The 26331-nt window shown below is 55.1% G+C and overlaps 1 protein-coding gene across 4 annotated transcripts in view; it reads left to right on the forward strand.

Moving 5' to 3' along the window:
* Positions 1-26331, forward strand: part of MGAT5B (alpha-1,6-mannosylglycoprotein 6-beta-N-acetylglucosaminyltransferase B) — a 79645-nt gene that overhangs the window by 31327 nt on the left and 21987 nt on the right. For all 4 annotated transcript variants that reach the window (XM_025362296.1, XM_025362295.1, XM_025362297.1 and 1 more), the window contains 7 exons: positions 2020-2135; positions 2768-2841; positions 3713-3883; positions 4629-4793; positions 5452-5621; positions 22462-22593; positions 24414-24547. In XM_025362296.1, coding sequence (XP_025218081.1) covers positions 2020-2135; positions 2768-2841; positions 3713-3883; positions 4629-4793; positions 5452-5621; positions 22462-22593; positions 24414-24547 — 962 coding nt within the window. The remainder of the gene's footprint in view (positions 1-2019; positions 2136-2767; positions 2842-3712; positions 3884-4628; positions 4794-5451; positions 5622-22461; positions 22594-24413; positions 24548-26331) is intronic.

The following is a 26331-nucleotide window of genomic DNA, read 5'->3' on the forward strand; positions in this document are numbered from 1 at the left end:
TTTTTGTCAAAGTTTGCCTTGGGCACTGAACTAAAGAGTGAGAGGACAGACTGGATTGTGTGTACGTGTGTGCATGTGTGTGTGCGTGTGTACATGCGTGTGTGCAAGAATGTGCATCTATGTGTGCATGTGTGCTTGCATGTGTGTGCGTGTGTCCATGTGTGCGTGTGTGCCTGTGTGTGTGTCTGTGCGCATGTGTGCATGTGTCTACTGGGGTGTGTATATGTGTGCACGTGTGTGCGTGCATGTGTGTATGTGTGTGCATGCATGCGTGCACGCGTGTGCATGCATGCGTGCACGCATGTGTGCGTGTGTGCATGTGTGAGTGCGTGTGTGCATGTGTGAGTGCCTGTGTGCATGTGTGTGTGCATGTGTGAGTGTGTGCGTGTGTGCATATGTGTGTGTGTGCACATGTGTGTGTATGCATGTGTGTACATAGGGGGCTCATTCCCCATTCCTGTCATCTGCCTTTTGTCCCCTCCACTTCTGTGTCTGCTTTGCTCCCACCTGTCATCCTGACTAGTCCTCTGACGTGTATGGGGCTACTGCCCTTTCTTTCCTTAGGAAAGGTGGAGGTGGGAGAGGAGGATGGCTGCAGAGGGCAGGTGGCCATTGAGGGTTTCTGTTATGCCTTCTCTAGTGGGCAGCTCACCAGGCTCAGAAGATGAGGAGAGGTGGGGTTTGCAGACCCGAGCGGAGCCCAGGTTGAAAAAATCCTTCATTGAATTCCTGTTATGTGCAACCATAAAGACCAGTACGTTGTATAGGGATAAACGGAGCTTAAACAGGGCCGGCAAAGCCACGGGGTGAGGTGAGAATCAAAGGAAACCGAATTAATATGTTTAAAAAAAGGCAAGCAGCTTCCTGGAGAAAGCCCCCCAGGGCTATCTTTGTGTGAGAAGATCTGCCAGCCGAGGGGAATCCATCTCAATAGAAGTTTGCAATGAGATAAGTACGAGATAAATAAATGTCCCTGAGAGCTGAGTAGTAATCAACACAGGAAACAAATTCTCCAAAAATAGAAGCAACACTGGTATCGATGGTGAGGTGGAGGGCTGTGGTGGTGGCAGTCACCTCCTTTAAGATCCTGGGAAGGATTTGTTCTCAGGAAGCCAGTGATAATTTACCGGAGTTTTAATACCTGGCAAGTTCCCAGGCTTCTGTGGGTGGAATTCATTTTGGCACAATACGGCCTCTTGGGAGGAAATAGAGAGACAGACTGGGAGAGGCCTGGCTGTGCCTGGGAAAAGGCCTCTGTCACTTGTGTGGTCCCTGGACAGAACCTAGCCAGGCTCTTGAATGGAATTCGTCTGCCTGTTTCAGCCCCATGTGTTGCCCTTCAGCACACATGCAGTAATGCACAGGCATGCCTGACACATGCAGATAGGGTCACATGTGCAGATAGGGTCACATGTGCAGTCGTGGGCACACATGCAAATGTGATCACATGTGCAGTTGTGGGTATGTGTGCAGTTATGGGTATGTGTGCAGTTATGGGTATGTGAGCAGTTGTGGGCACACGTGCTGTTGTGGGCACATGTGCATATGTGGGGACATGCGCAGATGTGGGGACATGCGCAGGTGTGGGGACATGCACAGATGTGGCACCTGTACAGTTGTGGGCACATGAAGATATGTTCCCTGACTGCTCAGGGAAGGTGGATGTGAGGCCTGGGGCCGAGGGGCGGGGACGTCCAGTAGTAAGGGCCTCTCTGCAGATATGATAACACATGCAGTTGTGGGCACATGTGCAGTTGTGGGCACACATGAAGTCATGACCAACATGTGCAGATATGGGCTTTCCTAGATGTCTGTAACGTGTGTACTGGCTGGGGTAGGCTGCCAGCTCCATCTTCTCACCCAATCCACTCCCCACCATTTGGTCTGCTTGGGGTTAGGGTTTGGGAGCCTGGGGCATTGCAGAGCCTGCCAGCTTTGCCCGTGGGCCTACTGGCAGGACCCTCCTGGGAAGGCCATCTTGGCCAGTGCTGTGGCTCACCTCCGGCTTCTCCCACTTAGGATGCCCCCTGGGGCCGGCCTCATGGAGCGGATCCAGGCTATTGCCCAGAACGTCTCCGACATCGCTGTGAAGGTGGACCAGATCCTGCGCCACAGCCTGCTCCTGCACAGCAAGGGTGGGTGCCAGGGGGCAGGGGTGCCCTCTACCCCAGGGAGCCAATGAACTGGGTGCTGGGCGGGCCCTGGAAGGGTGGGACACCTGAGGCGTGGCTGAATTCTCTTCACAGCAGCTCTCCTGGGTCTTCGGGGCCCCAGTTTAGGCTTTCAGGAGGAGGACTGGGGGTTCACTCCCCCTGACCCGGCAGGAGGGCGCTGAGGACAGAGGGAGTCCCTGGAATCCCAGCCACTGGGGTCCACAGTTCCAGGAGTGAGGCCACCTGGGGAAGGGTCCCTGGGCGGCCCCCTCCAGTCCCTGTGATGTGAGGAGCAGCGAGCTGGGGGCTGCAAACCTCATTTCTGCCTCCTCAGAAAACGCTGGGGACGCTTTCGGTGGGTGCATGAGGTCTGCCCATCCAGGCGGCTGCTGGGTAGCTGTTCGCACCAGCTCCTCACTGCTCCTGAACCCCCTAAGGAGGCTGCGGGCAGCCCAGGCCCAGGATGACCTTGTGCGTGGGTTGTGCTGCTGGTGAGCTTTAAGGTGGGAAAGTCTGGTAGCAGTTTGTGTGGGAAGCTGCCTCCTGCACCCAGGCCTCCCTCCCTGGGCTCCTCCTTGGACCCAGGCCTTCAGCAAGGTGACCTCTCCCTACAGTATCAGAAGGCCGGCGGGACCAGTGTGAGGCGCCCAGTGACCCCAAGTTCCCTGACTGCTCAGGGAAGGTGGAGGTGAGGCCTGGGGCTGGGGGCGGGGATGTCCACTAGCTAGGGCCTCTCTGTCCAGCCCCGCCCCTAACCTAGGCACAAGCTGGCAGAGGCCAACCTCAAGGAACAGCTTCTCTGCTCAGTGCATCCACCCCACCCATCAACCCAAATCCCCCAGGAGGAGTCGCCCTCAGGTGTCAGTGCTTTCTCACAGCAAATGATTAAATCTCTGAGTGTCACCGCCAGCAGCCAGAGTCCCCCAGAGACTCAGAGGAGTGGCCCTGGCCACCCTGTCCCCGCTCTTCCTGGCCCAGCCAACAGCTGGACACAGAGTCTTCCTGCCCCATCTCTGGGGCCACCGCTGGCTGCATGAAGTCTCCCCTGTAGGAGCTGTCCACAGCCATGAAGCCAGCGCCCCGCTGGTTCTGAATGCCCTAAGGGGTGGGCAGTGGAGCCGCAGACCCCTTCCTCGGTGACCATCTGGGATCACTGCAGCTGGATCCTGCCCTGGCTCCAGCCCTGGCCGCCTTGGAGGCTGCTCCCTGACCTTGGCCTCTAGCCCAATTCTGCTCTGGTAGTGGGGAGACGGGGACCAAAGGGAGAGTGAGACAGCCAGGACTCCTGGCTCTTTGCTCTAGACCTTTGAGCCAGCGTTCTCTCCCAGTCCCTCCTCTTTCCAGACATGAGGGCTGGTGGTCCTGCCCCTGCCATCTCTGGGGTCCTTCAGGCAGGTCCTTGTTCAGTCTCTTCTCTGCCCTGTCCCCTGTTGCATCAGTAGGGCGGGCCGCATGGGCCCCATCCTTGACCTCAGGGCCCCTGGGGTGCATGTGCAGGGGAGCCCCCGAGGGTTGGTGGGGCTGGCGCAGCCCCCTGCCCAGCCTGGCCCTCTCTGCAGTGGATGCGTGCCCGCTGGACCTCCGACCCCTGCTACGCCTTCTTCGGGGTGGACGGCACCGAATGCTCCTTCCTCATCTACCTCAGTGAGGTCGAGTGGTTTTGCCCACCGCTGCCCTGGAGGAACCAGACGGCTGCCCAGAGGGCACCCAAGCCCCTCCCCAAAGTCCAGGTGGGCCTGGGAGGTGGGTGGGCTGGTGAGGGGCCGGCATGGCTGGACATCCTCAGGGACAGCAGGCAGAAACCTCTGCCCTGGGGGAATGAGACTGAGCGGCTGTGCCAGATGTGTGGGCGAGTCCCAGCCCACCCTGCCGGGCAGACAGGAGGCCAGCCTGCCAGGGCCTGTCTGCCTTCTTTGAGATGCCACCAAGCTGGGCCTGTTTGCAGAGCAGGTGGGGGGCCTGGAGGTGCCCCCTTAATGGACTAGAATAGTAGTAATAGCAGCTGTCATTTATTAAGGGCTTTCTGTGTCCAGGCGCTTTATTTGCACTTAAAGTTCCCAGCCATCCTCGTGCGATCATATTTGACAGACGATGCATCTGAGGTTTACCGTTGAATTAATGGGCTTGAGGCGCACAGTTGCTGTGGTGGCCACATCTGTCCCCTGCCATCAGAGTTCTGCTATGATCACCGCCCACTGCCTCCCTGCTGTGGCTGGGATCCCAGGAACTGCTGTGGTTGGCTACCTGCCTGGAAGGGCTGGGTGCCGGTCGTTAGAGCTGGGCTGGGGAGGGTGTGTTGATGGGGAGGGCAGGACTCCCTAGTTTTGGGGGCTGATGAGCCCCTCACAAAGTGTGGGAGAAGCTGGAGCAGGCCCCAGCCTCATGGGAGGGTGCCAGCCCCTGTCCCCAGGCCAGCAGGACTGATGGTGGCTACAGGTCGAGGGGCAGAGAGAACTGAGGTCTGGACCCCTCCAGGCAGTTTTCCGAAGCAACCTGTCTCACCTCCTGGACCTGATGGGCAGCGGGAAGGAGTCCCTGATCTTCATGAAGAAGCGGACCAAGAGGCTTACAGCCCAGTGGGCGCTGGCTGCCCAGCGCCTGGCACAGAAGCTGGGGGCCACCCGGAGGGACCAAAAGCAGGTGTGTGGCCCCTGCCCCCTCATGTGCAGGAGTTGAGAAAGCTCAGGGCCCCCACTTCCAAGTGGGCATGGAATAGGTCTGCAAACAAGCTGTAGTGGGCTTCTGAATTTGATCAGAGGGAGCAAGGGGTGGAAATGGCAGAGTCAGGATAGATGTCTGTGGTGGTGGCCCCTGGCCCTTTTCAAGGTTGGGACCGAATGACAAGCCCCCAAGGGGTCCTGCATTCTGTGTACATCTGGTTCATGTCAGGCAGAAAAGTCATGGTATTGGCCTGAAAATTTGGGAATATTCTGGGGAGCTTTGTTAGCTCATCCCTCCCTTCTTCCTTCCTCCACCCAGTAGATATTTACATGACTGTCACATTGCCCCTTTATTTCTTTCAGAGCCCTTATCATTTCATGAAATTATCTCTTGTCTGTGTTCACTGTTGTCTACCTCTTCCATCTGGAACATAAGCTCCATGAGGGCAAGCACGCGACTATCTTGTTTGCCCGTGTCCCCAGTGCCCGATCTGGTCACTCTGGTGCCAGAAAGCACCTGCTGGGGCCCAGCCTGGAGACAGGGTCTGCTGCCAGCTGGTCTCCTGGCCGGTGCCCTGGGGGGCGGGGCTGAGAGCTGCTGCTCCTCCCTGCTCACCCTCTGTGTTGCACCAACCCAGATCCTGGTCCACATCGGCTTCCTGACGGAGGAGTCTGGGGACGTGTTCAGCCCTCGGGTCCTGAAGGGCGGGCCCCTGGGGGAGATGGTGCAGTGGGCGGACATTCTGGCTGCGCTCTATGTCCTGGGCCATGGCCTGCGGGTCACAGTCTCCCTGAAGGAGCTGCAGAGGTGAGTGCTGGGGAAAGCCACTGGCGTCGAGTGGGGCAGGGAGGAGATGAAGGGGAACCCTCCCCTCCCTCCCGGGGGCCGTGGGACCCCCTGTTCCGCCTGCAGGTCCCACGGCCCTGAGGCCCTGAGATCCTGGGAGGCGTCCTGGTGTTCTGCGAGACATCGCCTGCAATTCCCCTCCTTCTGCCCGGTCTTGGGGGATGTAGCAGGGAAGTGTGTTTGCATAGCTCTGTCTGGCCAGGGCCTGGCTCCTTCTCTGGTGTTTCTGCTCAGGGACTGACACGTATTGGCTTGTGGAGTTGAGCCACGTCTGCACGCCAATTGAGCCCCTCTGCCTGCCATCCTGGAAGGCTTGGTTTCTCTTCTGGAACTGGGCTCCTTCTTGGGTCTACTTTAGGGTCTGGAGACCAGTAAGAGGTGGAGGGTGAAGGGAGTGGGTGGGTGGTGCCTATCCCTTACCCAGTGCTGGGCTTTTCAGGGTCCCTCAGATGCTGTGGGAGGTGGAAGGGCAGTGATTAGAGGCTCCCCTGGGTGCTTGAGGGTAGGATGGGGTGAGGCTGAGAGTGTGGGGATACCAAGGGGGTAGGAGTGTGTGATTGGGTTTATTTTTAACCACTGTTTCTGTGGGATATAGGAATACAGAAGATTTTTCTCTCTTTATTAATATTTATTATATGATATTTGATGCATACAAAGTCTATTTAAAGCATGTTGTCAAATCACCTCCCATGTGTGACCATCCACTTAAGATCATTATGTCACCAACGACTCTGTGTCTGGTGTCCGCTGATCTCTCTGCCTCCTCCCCAGACGAAGCCTTAACTTGAACTTTGTGTATATTATTCCTTTGCTTTTTTTTTTTTTTTTAATGGAGTTTCTCTCTTGTCACCCAGGCTGGAGTGCAGTGGCGCAATCTCGGCTCACTGCAACTTCCACCTCCCAGGTTCAAGAGATTCTTCTGCCTCAGCCTCTTGAGTTTGCTGGGATTACAGGCGCGCGCCACCACGCCGGGCTAATTTTTGTATTTTTAATAGAGACGGGGTTTCGCCGTGTTGGCCAGGACTGATCTCCAACTCCTGACCTCAGATGATCCACCTGCTTTGGCCTCCGAAAGTGCTGGAATTATAGGTGTGAGCTACTGCACCCAGCTTCTGCTATACATATATTTTTAAATCTTATTTATTTTAAAATAGAGATGGGTTTTCGCCATGTTGCCCAGGCTGCTCTCAAACTCCTGGGCTCACGTGATCTGCCTGCCTCAGCCTCCCAAAGTGCTGGGATTACAGGCACGAGCCACGTGCCCGGCCTACTCTGCTATCTAACATAGAACTTATTCCTTCTATCTATCTATATGTTTGTACCCATTAACCAAACCAACCTCTCTTTATCCCCGCTCCTCACCACATTTGATGAGATTATTCCTCAAGGTCTTCCTTAAAGACCCTAGAATTGTTTGCATGTGAATCAACTTTTCTTCATTAGCCCATTAACTTCTACTCAGGTGGTTTTCAAGTGGTTTCCTTGTGTGTCTCCCCAGAGCCTCCCCAGAGCCTCTTGCTGGTCTAATTGGCCTTCTCTCCACTAATGCTGATGCTCTGTAGTACAGTAGTGTTGGAGAGCAGAGGATACTGATGAGGACAGAGCCATGGCAATCTTAGGTCACTAGGGCCCAGCAAAGCACCAATCTTGGGCAGCTCCTTAGTTTCTACACTTCTTCCCTGCAACTCAGAGTTTGCCAGTAACTCAGGAAGAACGTCCGTGACTCTGATCGGAGGGAGGAGTCTGGGCCAGTTGTTTTGAGTAGTGGGAGAAGGAGGCTGGGTCTGGATTGTGTTGCTTAGGAGTCTGCTAAATGACCCAGTGCTTTGAAGGTTTTCATCCCCATCGCCTGAAATTCACAGCGCTGGAGTCATCCTTTTAAGTGAATGCATTCAATGGATAGGCTCAGTAAAGATGAAAAAGTGTCTCCAGAGAGGAACAGCACATGTAAGTGAGGCTATGGGGAAGAAGCAGGTTGATGCCAGAGACTAAAGAGGCAGCTGTGCGCTTGTGGCTGTGTTGAGAAGCACCGTCCAGGTCAAGGGTAGGCTCTAGGGGAGGAAATCCCCACCTTGAAATAGCAGGTCCAGGAGCTGCAAGGAACCCGACTGGGAGCTGTCCCCTAGTGCTAGTGCTGAACCCACAGAGGGACTCCCAGTGCTGGGGGAGGGAAACAGCACATCCCTCACTCTGGCTCTCACCCTGGTGACACCTTGTTGTCAGATCCAGCTGTTCGCACTGTGCAGGCCACTTTAGAGCCAAGGTGTGGGGCCCCCTCGCTTGCCTGCACCCACTACTGCACACTAAACTATGTCCACCCCCGGCTCCCTCTGAACAGAGGGCCTGGAAGAAGCATCGAGGCTGTCTGTGGAGCAGAACGCTGCAGAGGCAGTTAACATTTGCAGATTATGGAAAGAGGTGATTTTTCCCTGGCCTGGAAGCTTCCTACAGGGAAGTCAGAAGGGGCGGGGCTGAGGAGGAGGGAGAAGAGAAGGGACCTGGGTTGGGAGAAGCTAAAAAGGTCTTGAGCAACTTGTGAGTGGCACAGCCAGTGACTGTGGCTGACCATGAGTCAGACCTTCCTCAGCAGAGCAGCTAACAAGGGTCTAGTGGCCCTTGATGCCTGGGTCACCAGAGACCCCAGGATGTAGTGGGAAGAATTCTGGGGAATGGGAAGAATTCTCAAGGAATGAGAAGGTGTCTCCTCTGCATTCATGACAGCCCAACGCCACCCATATCATCTTTCTGTAAGAAAGGCAGATATCTGACGAGTCTCCTTGAGAGGTGGGAATGGAACTCAATTGTTCTGCATCTCAGCCCATGCTGGGTTTCTGCTCTCTCGCCTTACCCTGAGCTCTTACTTTCCCAGAGCTCTGCATCCTCTTCTGGTCTCTCCCCTGGGCCCAGCACTGAGCCTGTGGTCAGGACAGTTGCCAACACCCATCTCAGGGCCAGAGCAGGGACAACGGGGGTGGCTGCACTTGGGAGGCCCTGAAAGTGAGGCCCTGGTAAAAAGTGACAAGATCAGGAAATGCCCTTTACTTTACTATTGATTGTACTTTAGTGCCTTGTTCTATTATTCTAATAGTTCATACTATTCATATGCCCTCAGACATGCACACAGAGACCCACATGCACACACACATGTGAACACCCATTCACATGCATGCACACGTGTGTATACACTCATGCAACCTCTGCATGCACCCATGCATACACGTGCATATCCACCAGATGTGTGCACATACATGTATACTCACCCACTCACATGCACACTCATGGACACATACTCATAGCCTCTGCACCCACACGTGCACACCCACACATGCACACCCACTCACACACCTGAATATGCACACACTCCATATACACACGTGCAAATGCACGCTCCTGCATGTGCAGCCATGATGCACCTATACAGACACACATGCACAGTCTCTTGCACACACATACACATCCACAGCCCACAGGAATCAGTGTTTTTTACCAAGCAAGGCTCCATTTCCTCTCAGGCTCTTGCAGATCTGAAGGAGCTCCAGGGAGAGGTTGCCCCATCTCTGGTTTGCAGTTTGTTAAATGGGCAGGACCAGGACTGTGCTTAGATGCCCTGGCCCTTGGTCCCCTGTGGGGTGAATGAACGATCTTGCTCAGACAGGGCAGAATGGTGTAAACAGCTCAGCTACCTCAGGGGATCTTCTTAGGAAGGTGATTTCTAAATCTGCTACCAAATGCAATTTAAAAACAACTAAAAGAATAAAAATAAAAACCAAACCACCCTCTCCAGGAGAATTCCCCAGTTATGCCTACAAAATTTACAGCATCAGCTATGGTTGGAATACATTCAGGGTGGGGGTTCTTAACCCTGGCTGCAGCAAACCACCTGAAGCACTTTAGAAACTTACCAGTGTTTGGGCCCCAGTCTAGGCATCTCTGACTTCATTCATCTGGGGTGGGGGCCCAGGTAACAAGTTTAAGCTCCCAGTGATTCTAATGGGCACCAAAGGTTGCAAATTGGAAAAGCTTGAGGCTGTGGCTTTTCTAAGCCCCTCAGCCCAGTACACAGTCTGGGTGGCGGTGGGGCTGGGACATTGTAGAATGCATGGCTTCTTCAAAAGGCCTCGTCTGTGTCCCCAGTGCAGTCCTGGAGGATGGGATTGGGGCCCCAGGCTCAGAGCTCTAGAAGAGATGTAGAAAGAATGGGAGGATTCATCCTGAGTCCTCCTCTGCACTCCTGAGAACACCCAGGATACCCTTGGTTGCTGGAGTGTGGCCTAGTCGGGGGGTTGGGCCACAGAGGCACCCCGTGGAGGTGGCCCAGATGGTGGGGCCTCTGGCGTCCTGCCCAGGGCATCAGGTGGGAACCTGCTGGCCTGAAATGCACTTTGTGCCACGCCCTTTCTTGGATGTACTTTCTTCCTTCTTCCTTTGTAAAGTGGGGGCATTGCATTGGTCCCCACAGTTGGCGAGGTCAGTGACAGATGTAAGGCCAGGGTGGAGGTACAGCTGTGAGCTCCCAGGCACATTCCCTGCCGGGGCCTCTCTGATACATAAACGCAGGCCTTTCCTCACAGCGGAGATGTCAGTGCAGCTTGAGATATGGATGAGCCTCCTAGAGCTGCCGTAACAATGGAGCACGCGCTGCAGGGTTCACACAGCAGGAGTGAACGAAATGAATCCTGGCGCTGGAGCGTGCTGCAGGTCCAAGAGCAGGGTTTTGGCAGGGCTGGGGCGTCCTGAGGCTGCGAGGGAATCTCTGCCCCAGGCCTCTCTCTGGGCTCCTGGTGGTTTCCTGGTGAGGAACTTGGTGACCCTTGTCCTGCAGCTACATCTCTACAATCATCTCTGCCTTTGCCTGGTGGCCTCCCTGTGAGCGTGTCTGTGTCCAGATGTCCCCTCCCTATAAGGACCTATTGCATTAGGGCCCACCCTCATGCCCTCATGTTAACTCCATTACCTCCGTAAGGACCCCAACTCCAAATAAAGTCATAGCCTGAAGAATTGGGGGTTAGGACTTCAATATATCAATGTGGGGGGCGGGGGACACAATGTCAACCCATAGTAAGATGGCAACCATTGTAGCCTGGATGGGTCGCTGGGCAGAGTTCTCACCGAGTAACCGCGAGCCCTTCAGGGAGAGGCAGAAGCACGCGGGGCCTCACCTCTCAGCCCTGGGAGCCGTTCTGTGGGAGCAGCACCAGTTTAATTTGAAAACAGGTCAACCGGATGTGAAGGTAATCTGAATTCCGAGTGTCTCGGCTTGGCTACTGCGACAGAAACGTCTCCCTTGGCTGGCGGAATGACCCGCATGGGAGGCGGTGGGACAAAGACGCAGCTTGTACATTTGTTGTAGTTTATTCACAGATGTTCATGGCAGATGTCCTGGCCACTGACGGAGCAACAAGGCTGGACGGATGAGCCGGCCCTGCTCCGCTCCTCGGATTTCGGTGTTTCAATTAACCTGCTCACTGGAGTGACATTTGGGGCAGTGTGCAGGATCCACATCTGCCTTTGCTGCTGCAAGATGCTTCCGGGGTGAGGGAGTTGGCACGAGGGAGCCACGCGCTCTGTGATGAGATTGCAGTGAGGTGATGTCAGCCAGTCCCCGCCTGCGCCCCGCCGTGCATGGAGGGAAGGAGAAGTCAAACCCGAGCGTCTGCCCGGCCGCTGCATCCTGAGACGGCCTCGTGCATGCGCAGGTCCAGGGTGGGCATTTTAAAGTTAAGCCTTTCCCTTCCTGCTTTCCCAGAATCAGCTGTGCTCATCAATTTTATTTGCATAATTTCAAGCATCATTAATAGTACATGGCATGAGGAAAAATTACTGAGCTCTTCCTCCATCCATGAGTGAAATTAGGTTTAGTAGAAAATTAGTTGACTTAACTGGCAAATGATGAAAGCTTAAGAGGAGAATGTTTAAATAAGGAGGACTAGGAGAGACAGCTCCTGGCTGTCAAGCATGCAGCCAGGCTGGAAATCTGCCTCCTGCCTGGGGCTGGGTGCCCAAAGGAAAGGCTGGGGAGGGTCCCCAGAGAATGACGAAGGTGGAGACTCCATCTGCTTCCTCCGGCACAGTTCACGGTGACCAGCTGAGGCAGGTCTTAGGGTTGGAACCCAGAGATAGATCTGGATATGACTGGCACAGACTGGTCTGAGCCAATGCAAACTGGGCCCAGCTGCTGGAAACCAGCTTGAGCTGACCAGAACCAGGCTGAACTGGGCAGCTCAAACCAGCTTCAGGGCGGAGGATGCTGCCCTTCTCTGAGGGGAGAGGAGAAAAGCACTGGGTTTGGGGCACACATGTTGAAACAGAGGTGCCCCATGGAGGCCACCAGGTGATGGGCCCAGGGGAGGTGTGGCATGGAGATGGAGTCTTGGCCATTGAGAGTTGTTGAACACAGTGTGGATGAAGTTGCCGAGGGATGGGAAAACAGGCTTGAGGGGCACAGACTTGGGAAATATCAACACAGAAAGGCCTCTTACAGGCAAAGGAGACTGAGGAGTAGCCAAGAGCGAGCGAGATGTGGTCATGGGTGACCATGAGAAGATGCTTCTAGAAGGATGATGTGGCCAGCAACACATTGCTCAGTGAGAAACCAAGTAAGAAGGAGACTGAAAAATGTCCGAAGAATTTGGTCACATGGGGCTGGGTGGGGCAGCTCACTCCTGTAATCCCAGCACTTTGGAAGGTCATGGTGGGAGGATTGCTTGATACCAGGAGTTCGAGACCAGCCTTGGCAAGATAGTGAGACCTGGTCTTTACCAAAAACAAAAAAATTAGCCAAGTGCGCCAGTGGTCCCAGCTACTCAGGCGACTGAGGCAGGAGGATCACTTGAGCCTGGGAGGTCGAGGCTACAGTCAGCCATGATCATGCTACTGCACTCCAGCTTGGGTGACAAAGCAAGACTCTGTCTCCAAAAAAAAAGAAGAAGAAGAAGAAGAAATAAAGAAGGAAAGAAGGAAGGAAGGAAGGAAGGAAAGAAAGAAAGAGAATTTGGCCACATAGATGTCATTGCTCACCTTGGAAAGAGCATTGTGGTGCAGTCGTGGGGAACAAAGGTTCAAAGCACACCATGATGGAAGGTGTGCTTGTTTATTTTTCAAGATAAGAGAGTGCACTCATGTTTAAATGTGGATGTGAAGGAGCCAGAACAGTAGGGAGGTTGTGGACACAGGAGGGAGAGAGTATCGCTGGCAGTGGCTTCAGGGGAGGGTCCCAGGAGGAGGGACAGGGACAGCTCTTCTGCCCTGAGGTGAGAGAAGGAGCAGAGACCAGGGTATGATGTAAATGCAGCGGGATGGGGGGCCCGGGCTGGGGCCGGGAATCGGGCACTCCCCTCTGATGGTTTCTGTTTTATCTTTGATGCAGGAGGGGAGGGCATTTCCCATGAGCCAGGTGGAGGCAGTGGGAGAAAGGATTAGAACCAAATATGGCAAAATGTTAAGGCTTGACAAGGCAGGGAAGTGGAAGCATTGGAGCATTATATGATTTTCTATACTTTTCTGGATGCTTGAACTATTTTATAACTTATAAGCACACAGATTAGGAAAAGGTGGGGAAGAACCGCGTCTTGGCACCTAGACTTGTGAACGGTGGCTCTCCTGCATCACCCTCCCTGTTCCCAGAGGAGGCACGAGAGGCCGATGATTATGTTACGCTAAAAATCCCTGGCCCTTCTCCTGTCTCCTTTTTCCTTCCCCTTCCTTCAGTTTCAAGGAGGCATTTTAACCTCCTGGCTGGAGCCACATATCCCAGCCACGCCTGGCAGCCGGACACCCAACCCAAGTTGGCTGGCGGTCAGATCTTTCCCCGGAAAATTCAGACCTGGATGGGCAGAAGACCTAGATGGCGGGCAAGGGGACAGAGAGGGAGCAGGCGCCGGCATGCCGAGTGTGGTGGGATCTCGTTCAGTGTAGCCAAATGTCGTGGAAGGTTGTGGGCTTCTGCTGCTGGGGCCTGGGGCTGCCCTGGCCCCTGCCCTTCATGCTTCCTCGGGATCCAGGAGCGACCTTCCTCGCAAGGGCCTCGTCTCCCCTCATGCTCCATGTGCTGCACTGACGTCTCAGGGAGTCTGTTTCTTGCAAGTCAAGGCCCCGGGTCAAGTCTGAACATTGACCAAAAAGCAAGACCGATGGAGGCCGTGCCGTGTCGCCTGTCCCAGGTCTGGCCTGACCTGTGTTGGGGAGGGCTGCAAGGGAAGACTCATGGAAATGACGTCGCTGGCCCTCATGAGAGATCCATGCACCCCGAGTGGAGTGGGGAGAACTTGGGGAGATAGATAAGAAATGAGGACAGACCAGGCCTTCAGCTCATACCCGTAACCCCAGCACTTTGGGAGGCTGGGATTACAGGCGGATGCCTTGAGTCTAGGAGTTCAAGACCAACCTGAGCAAGTGAAACCTAATCTCTACAAGAAAAAACTCAAAAGAGAAAGGAAGGAGAAGGACTGGCTTCTGGATGCTCCTAAAGGAGGCAGGATTCGTCCCTGTGGAGGAGGCATCAGGGCCTCTGTGAATCTCAGGGGTCGTGGGTTCTCGAGAAGGGATGGGGGGACCAGTGTTCTTCCTCTGCCAAGCACAGACCAAGAGAGCGTCTTGTCAGATGGTGGCTGGAGAGGAGGAAGGTGGCAGCGGATGAGCTTCAGGAACCATCTGTCAGGGAGACTGGAAGGAGCCACCCACGGGAAGGGTCAAACTCAGGGGTTCCTGCCTCTTGGAAACTGGGACCAGGGCTGGTCTGGGGCCCTTTTTATTCTGGATGAAGCTGGCAGAGGCACAGGATGGTACGAGTAACCCCCTAGCACTCCTCCCGACTACGCTGTCAGGTTTGAGTCAGCCTAGTTGTGCTAAGTCCAACGCCAGGTGGGAGGTTTCACTATGACTCAGTGGCCAATTAAATGCTTTCAAGTCCGGGTTTAGTGTGAGGATTTGCACACCAACCTTCACTGCAAATATATTCAGCACCCACAGGCCAGTGGCTCGGGATACGTGTGCACTGACTAACAAGCCAGGCGGGTCCGAATGTCCCTCGAAGTCAGTTTCTTTGCTGTGTCTCCGGCCTCCGCAGGGCCGTCTGTGGTCATTTCTCAGCTGCGTCTGGCTTCGCTTTCTTGCTGAGTCTCGGGGGTGCCTTCCCACAGCAGATGTCATCTCATCACCCCAGTCCAGCATACATTTATCACTTTGAAGGATCAGCAGTTTCACTGTGGGCTGAGTCACTTGTCATAAGTGACTCCATTTTGAGATTATTTAGGATCACGAAACACTATCCTATATCACCACCTGCCCCTCAAGTCAGAGTAGCTTTGGTAAAAGGAATGCATTTTCCTGGGAGCCAGACTGCTTTTTCCTCGGCAGCTCTAGCGTGGAGCCAGAGGCCTTCAACATCCGAATCCAGGATGCAGGGGCTGTGTCTTAGCTTTTGGCCCTCATCTCCCACCGAGACTGCTTGAGTGGGATTGACAGCAGTCTTACCCCAAGGCCCCTGCACAGGTTGGTTCTCAGCAAAGGTTGGTGGAACTGGATAGAATAGCCAAGAGCCCCTGGCACACAGGAATCACCCGAGGAACTAAAAATAATCCCCGACGCCCAGGCCCCAACCCAGAACAAATAGAGGAACCCTCGGGGAGGCTTGGCCACCTTCCTCCTCTCCAGCCACCATCTGACAAGACACTGTCTTGGTCTGTGCTTGGCAGAGGAAGAACACTGGTCCCCCAATCCCTTCTCGAGAACCCACGACCCCTGGATGAGATAACCTGGGTTCGGGCTCAGTGTTTACAGGCATTTGTTCTAGAAATCGAGGCCTGTCTGTAAGGAAGAGGACTGGGAACAGCCGGAGGGCCGAGTTCCCGTTCCTCTTCCTGCAGCCGTGCTGGCAGCCAGGGGGATGAGTGTGCCGTTTCCTCCAGCTCTCCTGGGAGCAAGGCCCTATTCTTAGCCCTGAGTTTGCTTACTAGGAAAGAACACTGGGGAAGAAAGTGCCAGCTTTGGATGCCAGCCCCACTTTGGGTCTGCAGTGTTGAGGATACGCTGCTCCCTCAGTTTTCCTTTCGGAGGCTCCCCCCGCCAACCGCACACCTTGCACCCCACCTGCCCCCACACCCATGCTTTGTGGTGGCTTCGGCTATAAGGAGCACCTGGACTGTGCCCCCATCTGCCTTTGGGCTCCCTTTTCCTCTGAGCCACGGACCCCGAGGGGGCCTGGCAGCTCTCAGCTGTGGCCCTGAACCCTCGAGGGCATGGGGTATGTGCTGGAGATGTTCAAGGTCATCTGCTTTTTTGGGAGATGGGAGCTGAGGGCAGGGCCATCCCAATGGCTCCATAAAGCAACTCTGGGCTGCTTCTGTTGGATACAGGGAGGTCAGTCCATCCTGGGCAGGAAGAAAATGCTGCAGGACTGTGTAATTCTTTCCTCGTTAGTGATCCTAACCCCTACTTCCTAAAGCAGCTCATTAGATGCCCAGTTCAACCTCTGAGTTTCTTCTTTCTGCCCCCATCTGATCTGTCAGGGACCAGACAGTGACCTGCTCTGGTAATGGGCCATGGTGGGGTCAGGGGCTGCCCATGATGCTTGGGAAACGGGCACTAGTCAGGTTTGGAGGATTTCAGGGCCCTGGGGAGGCGGAACGTCTCAGGCTGCACCGGCTGTGTGTTCCCCTTGAGAGGCACCCAGTGAAGTTGTGGATCCTGCCTGCACTTCAGCCCCTGGAGCCAAAGATCTCTGAGCCCTTTGCAAGGATTCTTTTTAATTAGGTCTCTCCCACACAAGAGAAAGAGAGAGAGAATAGTTTGTTCCACAGTTTGAGCGCTACCTGGAGAGATTATTTCTAGCCACAGACCAAAGGCACAGAGAGAAATAAAACCAGAGAATTTATAGCCTAAAAGAGACCGTGGAGATTCGCCTGAGCACGTGTCCCACATGTGGAGGCGGCAACAGAGCGATGCAGTGGCTTGCGGAAGGCTACCCGGCAAACGCCTGCTGGAGCTCCTGGCGAGGGATATTTTTGATTGCCAGAATTCAGCATTTGAATTCCTAGCCGAGGGTTTCTTCTATTAAGTGAAGGTTTATTTTTCTCCTCCCTCATCCCATCTCCCCATCCTCCTCTTGGATTTTTAGCAAAGCGTGCCTGAGCCAGTCCTTCCCTGGATATTTACTAAGCCCCTGTGTTGTTTGTGGCCAGCTGGGAGTCCCAGGCAGGTGGGGAATGTGACAGCTGGAGAAGATGGGGCCTCAGCCCCTCTGGGAGGCAGAGTGCTTGGCATGGGAGCCGGGAATGGGAATGGGTTGACTTAAAAATTATTTTTAAATCATTCATATTTTTAAGACTGGGTCTCACTCTCTTGCCCAGGCTAAAGTGCAATGATGTCATCACAGCTCACTGCAGCCTTAACATCCTGGGTTCAAACGATTCTCCCACCTCAGCCTCCTGAGTAGCTAGAATGACAGGCACATGCCACCATGCCTGGCTAATTTTTTGTATTTTTGGTAGAGATGGGGTTTCGCCATGTCGTCCAGGCTGGTCTCAAACTGCTGGACTCAAGCGATCCTCCCACCTAGGCCACCTAAAATGCTGGGATTATAGGCGTGAGCCACTGTGCCGGGCCGGCTTTTTAAAAAATTATAGTAAGACGCACATAACATAAAATGTGCTGCTGTAACCACTTCGAAGGGCACAGTTCAGTGGCAAAGCACATTCACATTGTGGTGCAACCATCGCCACCATCCATCTCCAGATCTCTTCCTGCAAAACTGAAACTCCTTACCCGTTAAACAATGATTTCCTATTCCTTCCTCCCCCGAGAGGGTAGCTTTTCCGGGTGGATTAATTTGGGCACAGTGCAGGGGCCAACTCTAACCAGGTGACCTGCAGAAATGCTCCATTCCCCTGGCCGCCCTACCCCTACCCCTTTCATCTTGGGATTTAGACTCCTATTCATCTGGCCTGGGGACACTCAGAAATATATTCTAACCAGCCAATTTGGCAATTCCACGCAAACTTCCCCGTCCTTCCCAAGCACTGGCTATTGGCAGTGGGCAGACGGTGGGGTACGCAGCAGATGCATTTCGTGTTCCTTCTGTCCCTGAGGTCCTCCCTCTGCCCACCCCTATCTGTGGGGGCTGCTGAACCGTCCTCTTGACCCAGCCCTGGCCGGAGAGTTCAAGAGAAATGAGGACTTGGCCTTGGAGGTGCAGAAAGGTCTGGACAGGAGCGTTTTGCGGATTCAGCAGGATTGGTGGAAATGCACAGCTGAGCCTCCCAGGAACCTTTGGCTGAAGGTTGTCGGGGGATGGCGTTTTCAATTCATGTCACTGCTCCAGCCAATCACTTAGCGTAAAATTGCCCGTAAAAGTAAACTTAAAATACAAGTGATAAAACTAGTCTCCCCGCAGCTGACCTTTCTGCTCTCCAGGGGACAAGGCTCAGGTTTCTTCTGACAAGAGCAATGAGGCCGCTGCGGACACCTCCAGGGACGTCCTCCCCTTCCATTGAAAATCCTTGTTTTCCGGGGTTGGGGACATGTGGGCTTCTCCTTAACTCCTCCTGGGAAGGGGATGCTGCTGTCTCCGGGCTGACTGGTCTCCCTCCTCTGCTGTGATGTCCTTTGAGCCGCGTGGAGGGCCACTGGGCTCAGGTCCAGACCCGAAGGCCAGTGGCCGAGGCACCTTCACCCCTGGGCCCCTCACTCACCCACACTCTCTCTCCAGGGAGGCTTTTCTCGGCCAACTGTTAAACATTGAAACCAGTTATTCCTGAGGGTCATCTCATCTACCGCTTTGTTATTGCTTCATGAATACAGCAGATGTTTCGTGGGTCAGGTCCTGTCCTTGGTCTTGAGTTTTAAAGATGGCCTGACCCTGCCCTCAAAGGGGCCTCCAGGTGGGAAGAGGTGTGTCCCAGGTATGGAGGGAGCATAGTGGGAGGGGTGTCTCAGGTAAGGCTTCCTGGAGGAGGAGGCGATGTTTGAGTTAAGCACGTGGAGGTGAGAAGAGTATTCTAGGCCCAGGCAATGGTTTCTGTGAAAGCAGGGCACCGTCGCAGGAGAACCTTGGTAGGATCAGAGGGGAGGGTTTGACTGGGTCCACCTTGAAATTTCTGCGGCCCTTGGCCTCACGTGTGACAGAGACAGAAAGTGTCCACTCTCACTTATCTTAGTTGCATGCTGGTGACAGCTGCTGTCTTATTGTAGATTCCTTCTCCCCCATCCGTTAAGATTCCTCCCTTTTTTTCTGGTTTAGTCAAGACTTTGACTTCACACTGAGCGGGGTGTGCATGGGGGAAGCAATTGCTCAGCAAGGTGCCCCTGCTCCTGCCTGGCTCTGGACCTGGGCGCGAAGGTTTAGGGCTGATGCTTCGTGGGGTGAGGACTGACTGCCCAAGTGGGTCCTGCATAAGGTGGGGCTCAGTGGGGGTCCACCTTCTGCCCACTCCCTTGCTCCCTCCATGCACACCCAGTGGGCCTGTGCTGGAGAGGCTGCTGCAGACCCTGGGGGGCACAGGGTGTGGTACAGGGGCTGCAGCTGTTGCTTCCACAGGGGTTAGGTGGGGAAGCATCCTGGAAGTCCTGGCTCAGAGGCAGTGGGAAGCCTCAGACAGGGTCAGGACGCTGGGGAGATGTGACCAAGTTTCCATTGTAGAAAGACTCTGATCCCAGCTCTGCTCCTTCCTGGCTGTGTATCCTTAGGTAAGTTACTCAGACTCTCTGTTTCCTCATCTGTAAAGATGGGAACAGGATGAGAATGGGTCTGATCTGGTAGGGTAGTTGCTAAGATGAAAGGAACTGATGCATCAGTAAGTTGAAAGCACATAGAATGATGCCTGTGTCCAAAATGTTAGCCTTGAAGATGGCGAGGATGATGGACTCGCCTTAGAACCACAGCGTGGCGGTCTCCCAGGAGAGGGCTGTGAAGTGCTACAACCCCTCTGTCCTCTCAGTGGCCCCGGTGTCTGGGACTAGGGTCAGGGGTGTGGTCAGTGATGGGGCAACAAAAGGAAGCTCCCAGGACAGAGAGATAACATGTTGCCTGGAAACCAACCAGAGATCTGTAGGGAAACCAGTCATGTTCCTGGTGCAGGTAGCAGCTCCTAGACCCACCTACGGTTTGTATTTTCAGGATTGTCTTAATTTTACTAGACCCAGATTCCATGTGGGAGGAGCAGCCACCCCCTTCCTGGTTTCTGCAAGGAAGAGGATAGAGGGAGCATCTTTGTGTCCTTTTGTGTGTGGTTCTCAATTGGGTTGGGGAGGTGAGGAAGAGGGGACTTCTGGAGCCCCAGGGCAAAAAAAAATGAAGCTTCTTTCTGGGGCATCAGTTTTACTGGAGGAGTTTTGGGAGTGAGAAAGTCCATGCTTCACAGAAAACAACAGGGGTATCTTGCAGAGTGAATGCAGAATTTGTTCGACACTTAAACGTACCACCAAATATTTCATGAAGTCTCCAGGTTGTGGGAGCTGCTGCCTGTGATGGCTCCAGACCCCTGGGGCCTGTGCTCCTTCTCCTTTGCTTTCTGGGTATTTCAACCAAAAAGCTGAAGAGGGAGGCACTGCCTTAGAAGCCGTGGATCAGAGAATCCCGTGTGGCAGGCGGTCTGGGTTGGAAAGAGGGGAAGACGGGAAGGTTGGAGGGATGGGGGAGGAGCCCGTGGCCATTTTTAAGTTTATAGACAAGAAATGAGGAGGAAACAGTTATTAGGTTTTCACATTCCCCTCTCACACTTAGCAGCAAAGGTTCTGACATGGCGGGGAAGCCAGTGTGGGGACAGCGCAAGAGGCTGGTGGGGGTACCAGCTGGAAGTGGGGGGCAAGGCCCAGAGAAAGCGCCTCCCCTCTTGCTGCCTTTCTCTGCAGGGTAAGGCTGACCTCTGATGGCTTAGTCCCTCTGCTGGCAGCTTCTCCCCACCTCTTTCCATCACAGCGCTGTCGGCAAGTCACCAGAAACATCACTGACACGGTGCCACTTTGGACGGTGTGCTAACGGGTGGTGTGCACAGTCCCCTCCCCGAGCTTCTGAGCATGCGCAAAACGAGCATGCACCTTTCGGGCCGGTACTTTTCCACCTGGCGTGAATGGTTTCAAGGAGCCCAGACACAGCCCAGGAAACTGATCAATCCTGGTCCCTTGCCATTAATGAGCAGGTGACCTTGTCAAAGCTCATCACCTCCCCAGCCTGACTCTGCTTATCATGTGGGTCCCTGAAGGGCCTCCCTAGTAGGAGGTATCCTAGGTCTCTTACAGAGCTGGCACCTGAACCCCGAATCCTGGGGAGGTCTGCATCCCCGGGAGATGGGGCCCGATGGCCTGGCTGCTTCCCAATCTGGGTTGGGAGCAAAGGACAGTTACATCCAGCTCCATGAGGTGACGCGTCCACCAAGAGCTGTTGAGAGAGAAAGATGAAGACAGGGCACGTGGCCTTCTCTGCCCATCCCTCCACCAGTGGGCCCCTCCTCAGGACACCTCCACTGTGCCTCAGCACATGCTGTTCAGATGTTCAGATCTCCGCTCCAGCACCCCTAGGCGTACACACCTCACATGGCTCGTGCTCCTGGGGCTGGGGCCACATCCCACGTGTCTCTGAGTTCATGATGTGGGCACAGGGCCTGGCACCCCACGTGCGTGCACTCAAGAAACATTTGTTAAAGAGAATTATCTTGAGGACCCGGTGGGGAGCGGGTGTTTGGGGAAGCAGGTGCCTGACCGGGTTCTGCATGCATTCTGAGCTCCCGGGCGTCCTCCTCTGGTGGAGTGGGGAAGGGAATGTGGAAGGACCGTCTCTGTGGAGGACGGCGCATCCCACCTGACTCGGGCTCAGCGTAGACTTAACTGAATGAACAAGTGACCGGATGCCTCATCATTCCCTGCAGGGGAGACACCGAGGCTGTAGAGTTGGAATAAGCAGGGGCTCCTGGAGGGAGGAGCTGGTTTGTACGGATGCTGGCAGGGGGGTTGTGGGCAGAGGAGTTTAAAATGGCAGCTGTGGCTGCCGGGACAGGGGGCTTTGAACCCTTCCCCAGGGAGGCAGACTGAGCAGATGTGGGGATTCTAGAGGAAGCCATGGGGTGTGGTCATGTCCTTCCATGTCCTCCTGTCCATGCTCCTGGAGCCGGGGACCTGGGGGGCCAGCAGGAGGAGATGACCCAGCAGCTCCAGCCACATGGGATGCCAGATGGCAGAGGGGCACCATCCCTTCTCTGACCAAGCTGCGTCTTCCAGGTCACCAGAGGCAACCTTGTCCCAGATGAAAACCTGTGTGTAAATGACCCGGCAGGTGAGGGCAGGCAGGTCCCGTGCGGTGCCCGGAGTGGGAAACAGGTGACCAGTGGCCTGCAGGAGCTTGTGGCCTCAGCCAACCTGGGCGCCAGGAGCTCGGTCACTCCTGCAAGACTGCACTTTTCTGAGGCAGGAGGTTTGGGGCCCTCATCCAGACAAACACATAGCTGAGCTTGAGGACTGCAGCCAGCATCCATGGGATTTGTGAGAGTTAGAGAAAGGCTCCCTCTCTGGGTAGCCACAGCCCTGCGGGAGCACATTTGTGGCAATGACAAAAAGTGCCCCTTCTTCCCGGCAGGTAGCCCAGGCTGGGTGCACGGGAGCCCACACTGACCTCAGTCCCACCTGCCCCTCGCTGGATTGCCTTGTGCAGTGAAAAACCTACGCTACTGTACAGGGCCATCCTGCTCACTTCCTGTCTGAGAGTCTGTGCTAAGCTCTCTGCACTTTTGCCGTTCATCCTGGGCTCTAAGGAACTGGGGCGGCTGGTTGGGCAGGTGGGTCTTGGGGCCCAGACTCTGAAGGGCTCTTCTCTCAGTAACTTAGGGGTGCCGCCAGGCCGGGGGAGCTGCCCGCTCACCATGCCCCTGCCCTTCGACCTCATCTACACCGACTACCACGGCCTGCAGCAGATGAAGCAGCACATGGGACTCTCCTTCAAGAAGTACCGGTGAGAGGGCGGCCAGAGGGTGGGCACGTGACCTGCATGCCAGGGGAGAAAGCTCCTCCTTCACACCCTGCCCCCATGTCCCCACTTGGCCAGCTGGGCCCAAGTGGGAGAACATACTGTCCTGCATCCTGCCCTCCGCCCTCCCCTCCCCTTCCCCCCTCTCCTCCCCCATCTCTCCTCCCTTCCCCCTCCCCCTCATCTCCCCCAGCCCCTCCCCTCCCCTTCCCCCATTCCCCTTTCTCCATTCCACTCTCCCGCATTCCCCCTCCCCCTTCCCTCCCCTCCCCTTCCCCCATTCCACCCTCCCCTCCCCTTCCTCCATTCCACCCTCCTCTCCCCTTCCCCGTCCCTTGCCCCTCCCCCCTTCTCTCCCCACCCCCTCCCTTCCCTTCCCCCATTCCACTCTCCCCCCATTCCCCCTCCTCCTTCCCCTTCCCTCCCCCCTTCCCCCTCCCCTTCTCTCCCCTCCCCTTCCCTTCCCTCCCCTGCCACTTCCATGTCTGCCTCCCGGCTAACACAATGATAATTAATAAACCACCCAGGGAGTTGCTCCATCACCCCTCTGCTGCTTTGAGGCTGGGGGCAGGGGACCAGGGTAATCTACATGGAGTGGGGCTGAGGAAGTGGAGAGGGGTACAAGGGAACGGGACAGTAACCAGGGCTGTGACCCTGCTGTGGGGACCTTGGGGTGGGGAGAGTTGCTCAGCACTCCCCTCTTCCTCCACCCCACCCTCTCTCCGTCTGGAGGAAGGCCAAGGCCATCACTCCCTGTCTCACTGCAGCCAGCGGGATGTGGGGCTTAATTTAGCACAGAGAGCCCTGCTATTTATTACGTGTGCTCCAGTCCCATTGACGATCCCACATGATTTTATTAGGGAAAAAAGTGACAGGCAGTGTTATTGCTTTTATTATTAATGCGCGTTCTCTATGCACTGGGCGCTCTCTCCCACCCCAGGCCCCTTCCCTGGGGGAAAAGTGCCGACCTCAGCACTCTGCAGACAATTCTGGGTCACCAGGAAGGACGCTGGGGTGAGGAGCTCCTTGCAGGGCCTCTGAGTCTTGGTGCTTTTTTTCAGGTGCCCCTTCCAAGGGGTAGGGTGGGCAGAGGGTGTGGCTCTGGGGCTGTGGCCCATTGAGAGTGGCCTCGGAGTTCGTCTGGCCCTGCGGTTGGCGGATCTATAGGAACAAGCCCCCTCTGTTTTGAACTTGGGCCTCCACCGCTGGAGGCAGCAGAGGGAGAAGAACCCTGTGGAGCAGAGCCTCTGCCCAGCTGCAGGGTCCACCCCGGCTGGGACCAGCCTTGCAGAGGAGCCTCAGAAGTGCTGCCACCCAAAGACAGCCCATGGGCAGTGCCTGGGACCCTGCCTGTTGCATCCTGGCCCTATAGACCGGGCACATCCAGGGGTGTCAGGCTCCTGAGCAGAGGGGCTATGGACTCCCGACCCAGGCAGGTGCAAATTGTATAGAGGACCTGGGGGACAACAGAGAGGGCCCCCTCTCCAAACAGTGCCTCCCTTCTGGGTGGCAGTAATGGCGACAGTTCCTGAGTGCTAACCACGGACCGTGGGCCAGGAGCCTCCCTACAACCCTGAGACAATTGGGCTGTTGTTTTTCCCACTTGACAGATGAGGCAGCACAGAGAAGTGAAGGCACTTGCCTGTGGTCACACAGTGAGGCAGTGTCCTAGTCCAAGTGCTAACACACACTGTGCTACTCTGACCCCGCCACTGGTTGGTGACAGTGCTCGTGGCTGGGGCAACTCCAGCCCAGGGACACGTAGGGAGGTTACTGACCCTGGTTCCCGGTCCCTGGCGGGGCAGGTGCCGAATCAGGGTCATCGACACCTTCGGGACGGAACCTGCATACAACCACGAGGAGTACGCCACGCTGCATGGCTACCGGACCAACTGGGGCTACTGGAACCTCAACCCCAAGCAGTTCATGACCATGTTTCGTGAGTGCCCCACCGGGTGGGGGTGGGGTCAGGGTCAGGAGGTCCTCCTTGTGGTTCTCAGAGGTGGCTCGAGAGGCGGCCAGGGTCTTGCTCCTCCCTCTCTTTCCTTCTCCAGCCAGTGGGGTGGTGGGACCCAGCAAGCATCGCCTTCTCCTTCTCCGTAAGTGTATGAACCAGGAAGGAAGCTTCTGGTGCTATTTGGGGAGCAGGAAGCATGGAGGGGATGTCCAGGGCGGGGTGACCTCCCTGACTCCAGCAGACGTAGCCTTCACCCTCCAGGAGGGCGGTTGGGCACACAGTTCCAGAACACAGGGGACTCCGTGGCCTCCCAGAAAGACAGGCATCCCCAGAGTAGGTTGGAGAACTTCCCTGGGTGGAAAGGAGCAGGCAGGCAGAGGGAACAGATGCAGTAAAGAGGGATGCGGGAAGAACTGGAAGGTTCCAGAAATGCAGGAGTGGACTTGGCTGCCAGGGCTCTAGGCAAGGAACGTGAGTGGAGCTGGGCTTCAGCTATTTGTTTGTTTGTTTTTTGAGACAGGATCTGGCTCTATTGCCCAGGTTGGAGTGCAGTGATGTGATCTCCTCGGCTCACTGCAGCCTCGACCTCCTGGGCTCAAGTGATCCTCCTGCCTCAGCCTCCCAAGTAGCTGGCATTACAGGCATCCGCCACCATGCCCAGCTAATTTTTATATTTTTTGTAGAGAAAGGGTTTCACCAGGTTGCCCGGGCTGGTCTTGAATTCCTGGGCTCAAGCGATCGGCCCACGTAGGCCTCCCAAACTGCTGGGATTACAGGCGCAAGCCACCGTGCCTGGGTTTCAGCTGTTTTTAATGATACTCTAAAATGTATATACAACTGACCTATCCTGTTAAACGCAGCTCACTGAAAACAATTTCACTTTTTCTTGACATCTCAGGGTCAGTTCTCTGCCTCCCACCCAGGTGCATGGGCCTGCTCTTCTGGACGGCAGAGGCGCGGAGCTGTGTCCCCTCCTCGTGTCTGCTTCGCGCTGCGCTCTTCCACCTTAGTGGGAGGCTCTTGGCTGTCACTTTTAATTGTTGTCAGTACATCTGCCTCCAGCGGCATCTTGCGTGTGGCTCTTTGAAGGCTCTGGGCCAGAAGGCTAGATAAGCACCCTTGTTAGGATTGCATCTATTAAATTAAGAGCGCCACAGACTCTGAGTGGAGTCCTGAGGGACTTGCTTGTGAGTAAAGTATATGATTTGTATTTAGCCTGTCAAATTCATGGCATCTCTTGTGGGTGCTTGGACTATTCTTTTTTTTTTTTTTTCTGATTCTCTAGACTCTAGGCTGTACTGGGGCAGATGTGATTTTTGAATAAATAAGTAATGGCATCATTGAATTGCAGAAGGTTGGGAAAGTGGGAAGGTTCCTGGGGCCCACGCAGTCCAGATGAGAAAACCAAGGCCCAGAGAGGTAGAGCATGCAGCCTGAGGTCACACAGCTCAGTCGGGACCAGACTCCTGCAGGGCCTATTTCAAGGTTGCATTAGACTTCTCACTGTCCTCCCAGCAGAAAAGTGCTTGGGGTAGAGCAAGCACAGGGAGCAGATTTCTGGAGGGAAAGGAAATGGGGAGTGGAAATAGAGGTGGGGAGGAAATGGTGTTGCTCTGGGCTGTGGAAGAGGAAAAGCTACGGAGATGAGAGGCTTGGGTAATTAGATCACTTAGAAGGGAAACAGTCAGGCCAGGCATGGGGCTAACACCTGTAATCTCAGCACTTTGGTAGACTAAGGCGGGCAGATCATGAGGTCAGAAGTTCGA

Source organism: Theropithecus gelada, chromosome 16 (genome assembly GCF_003255815.1).
Source record: "Theropithecus gelada isolate Dixy chromosome 16, Tgel_1.0, whole genome shotgun sequence".
NCBI classification, from domain to species: Eukaryota; Metazoa; Chordata; class Mammalia; order Primates; family Cercopithecidae; genus Theropithecus; species Theropithecus gelada.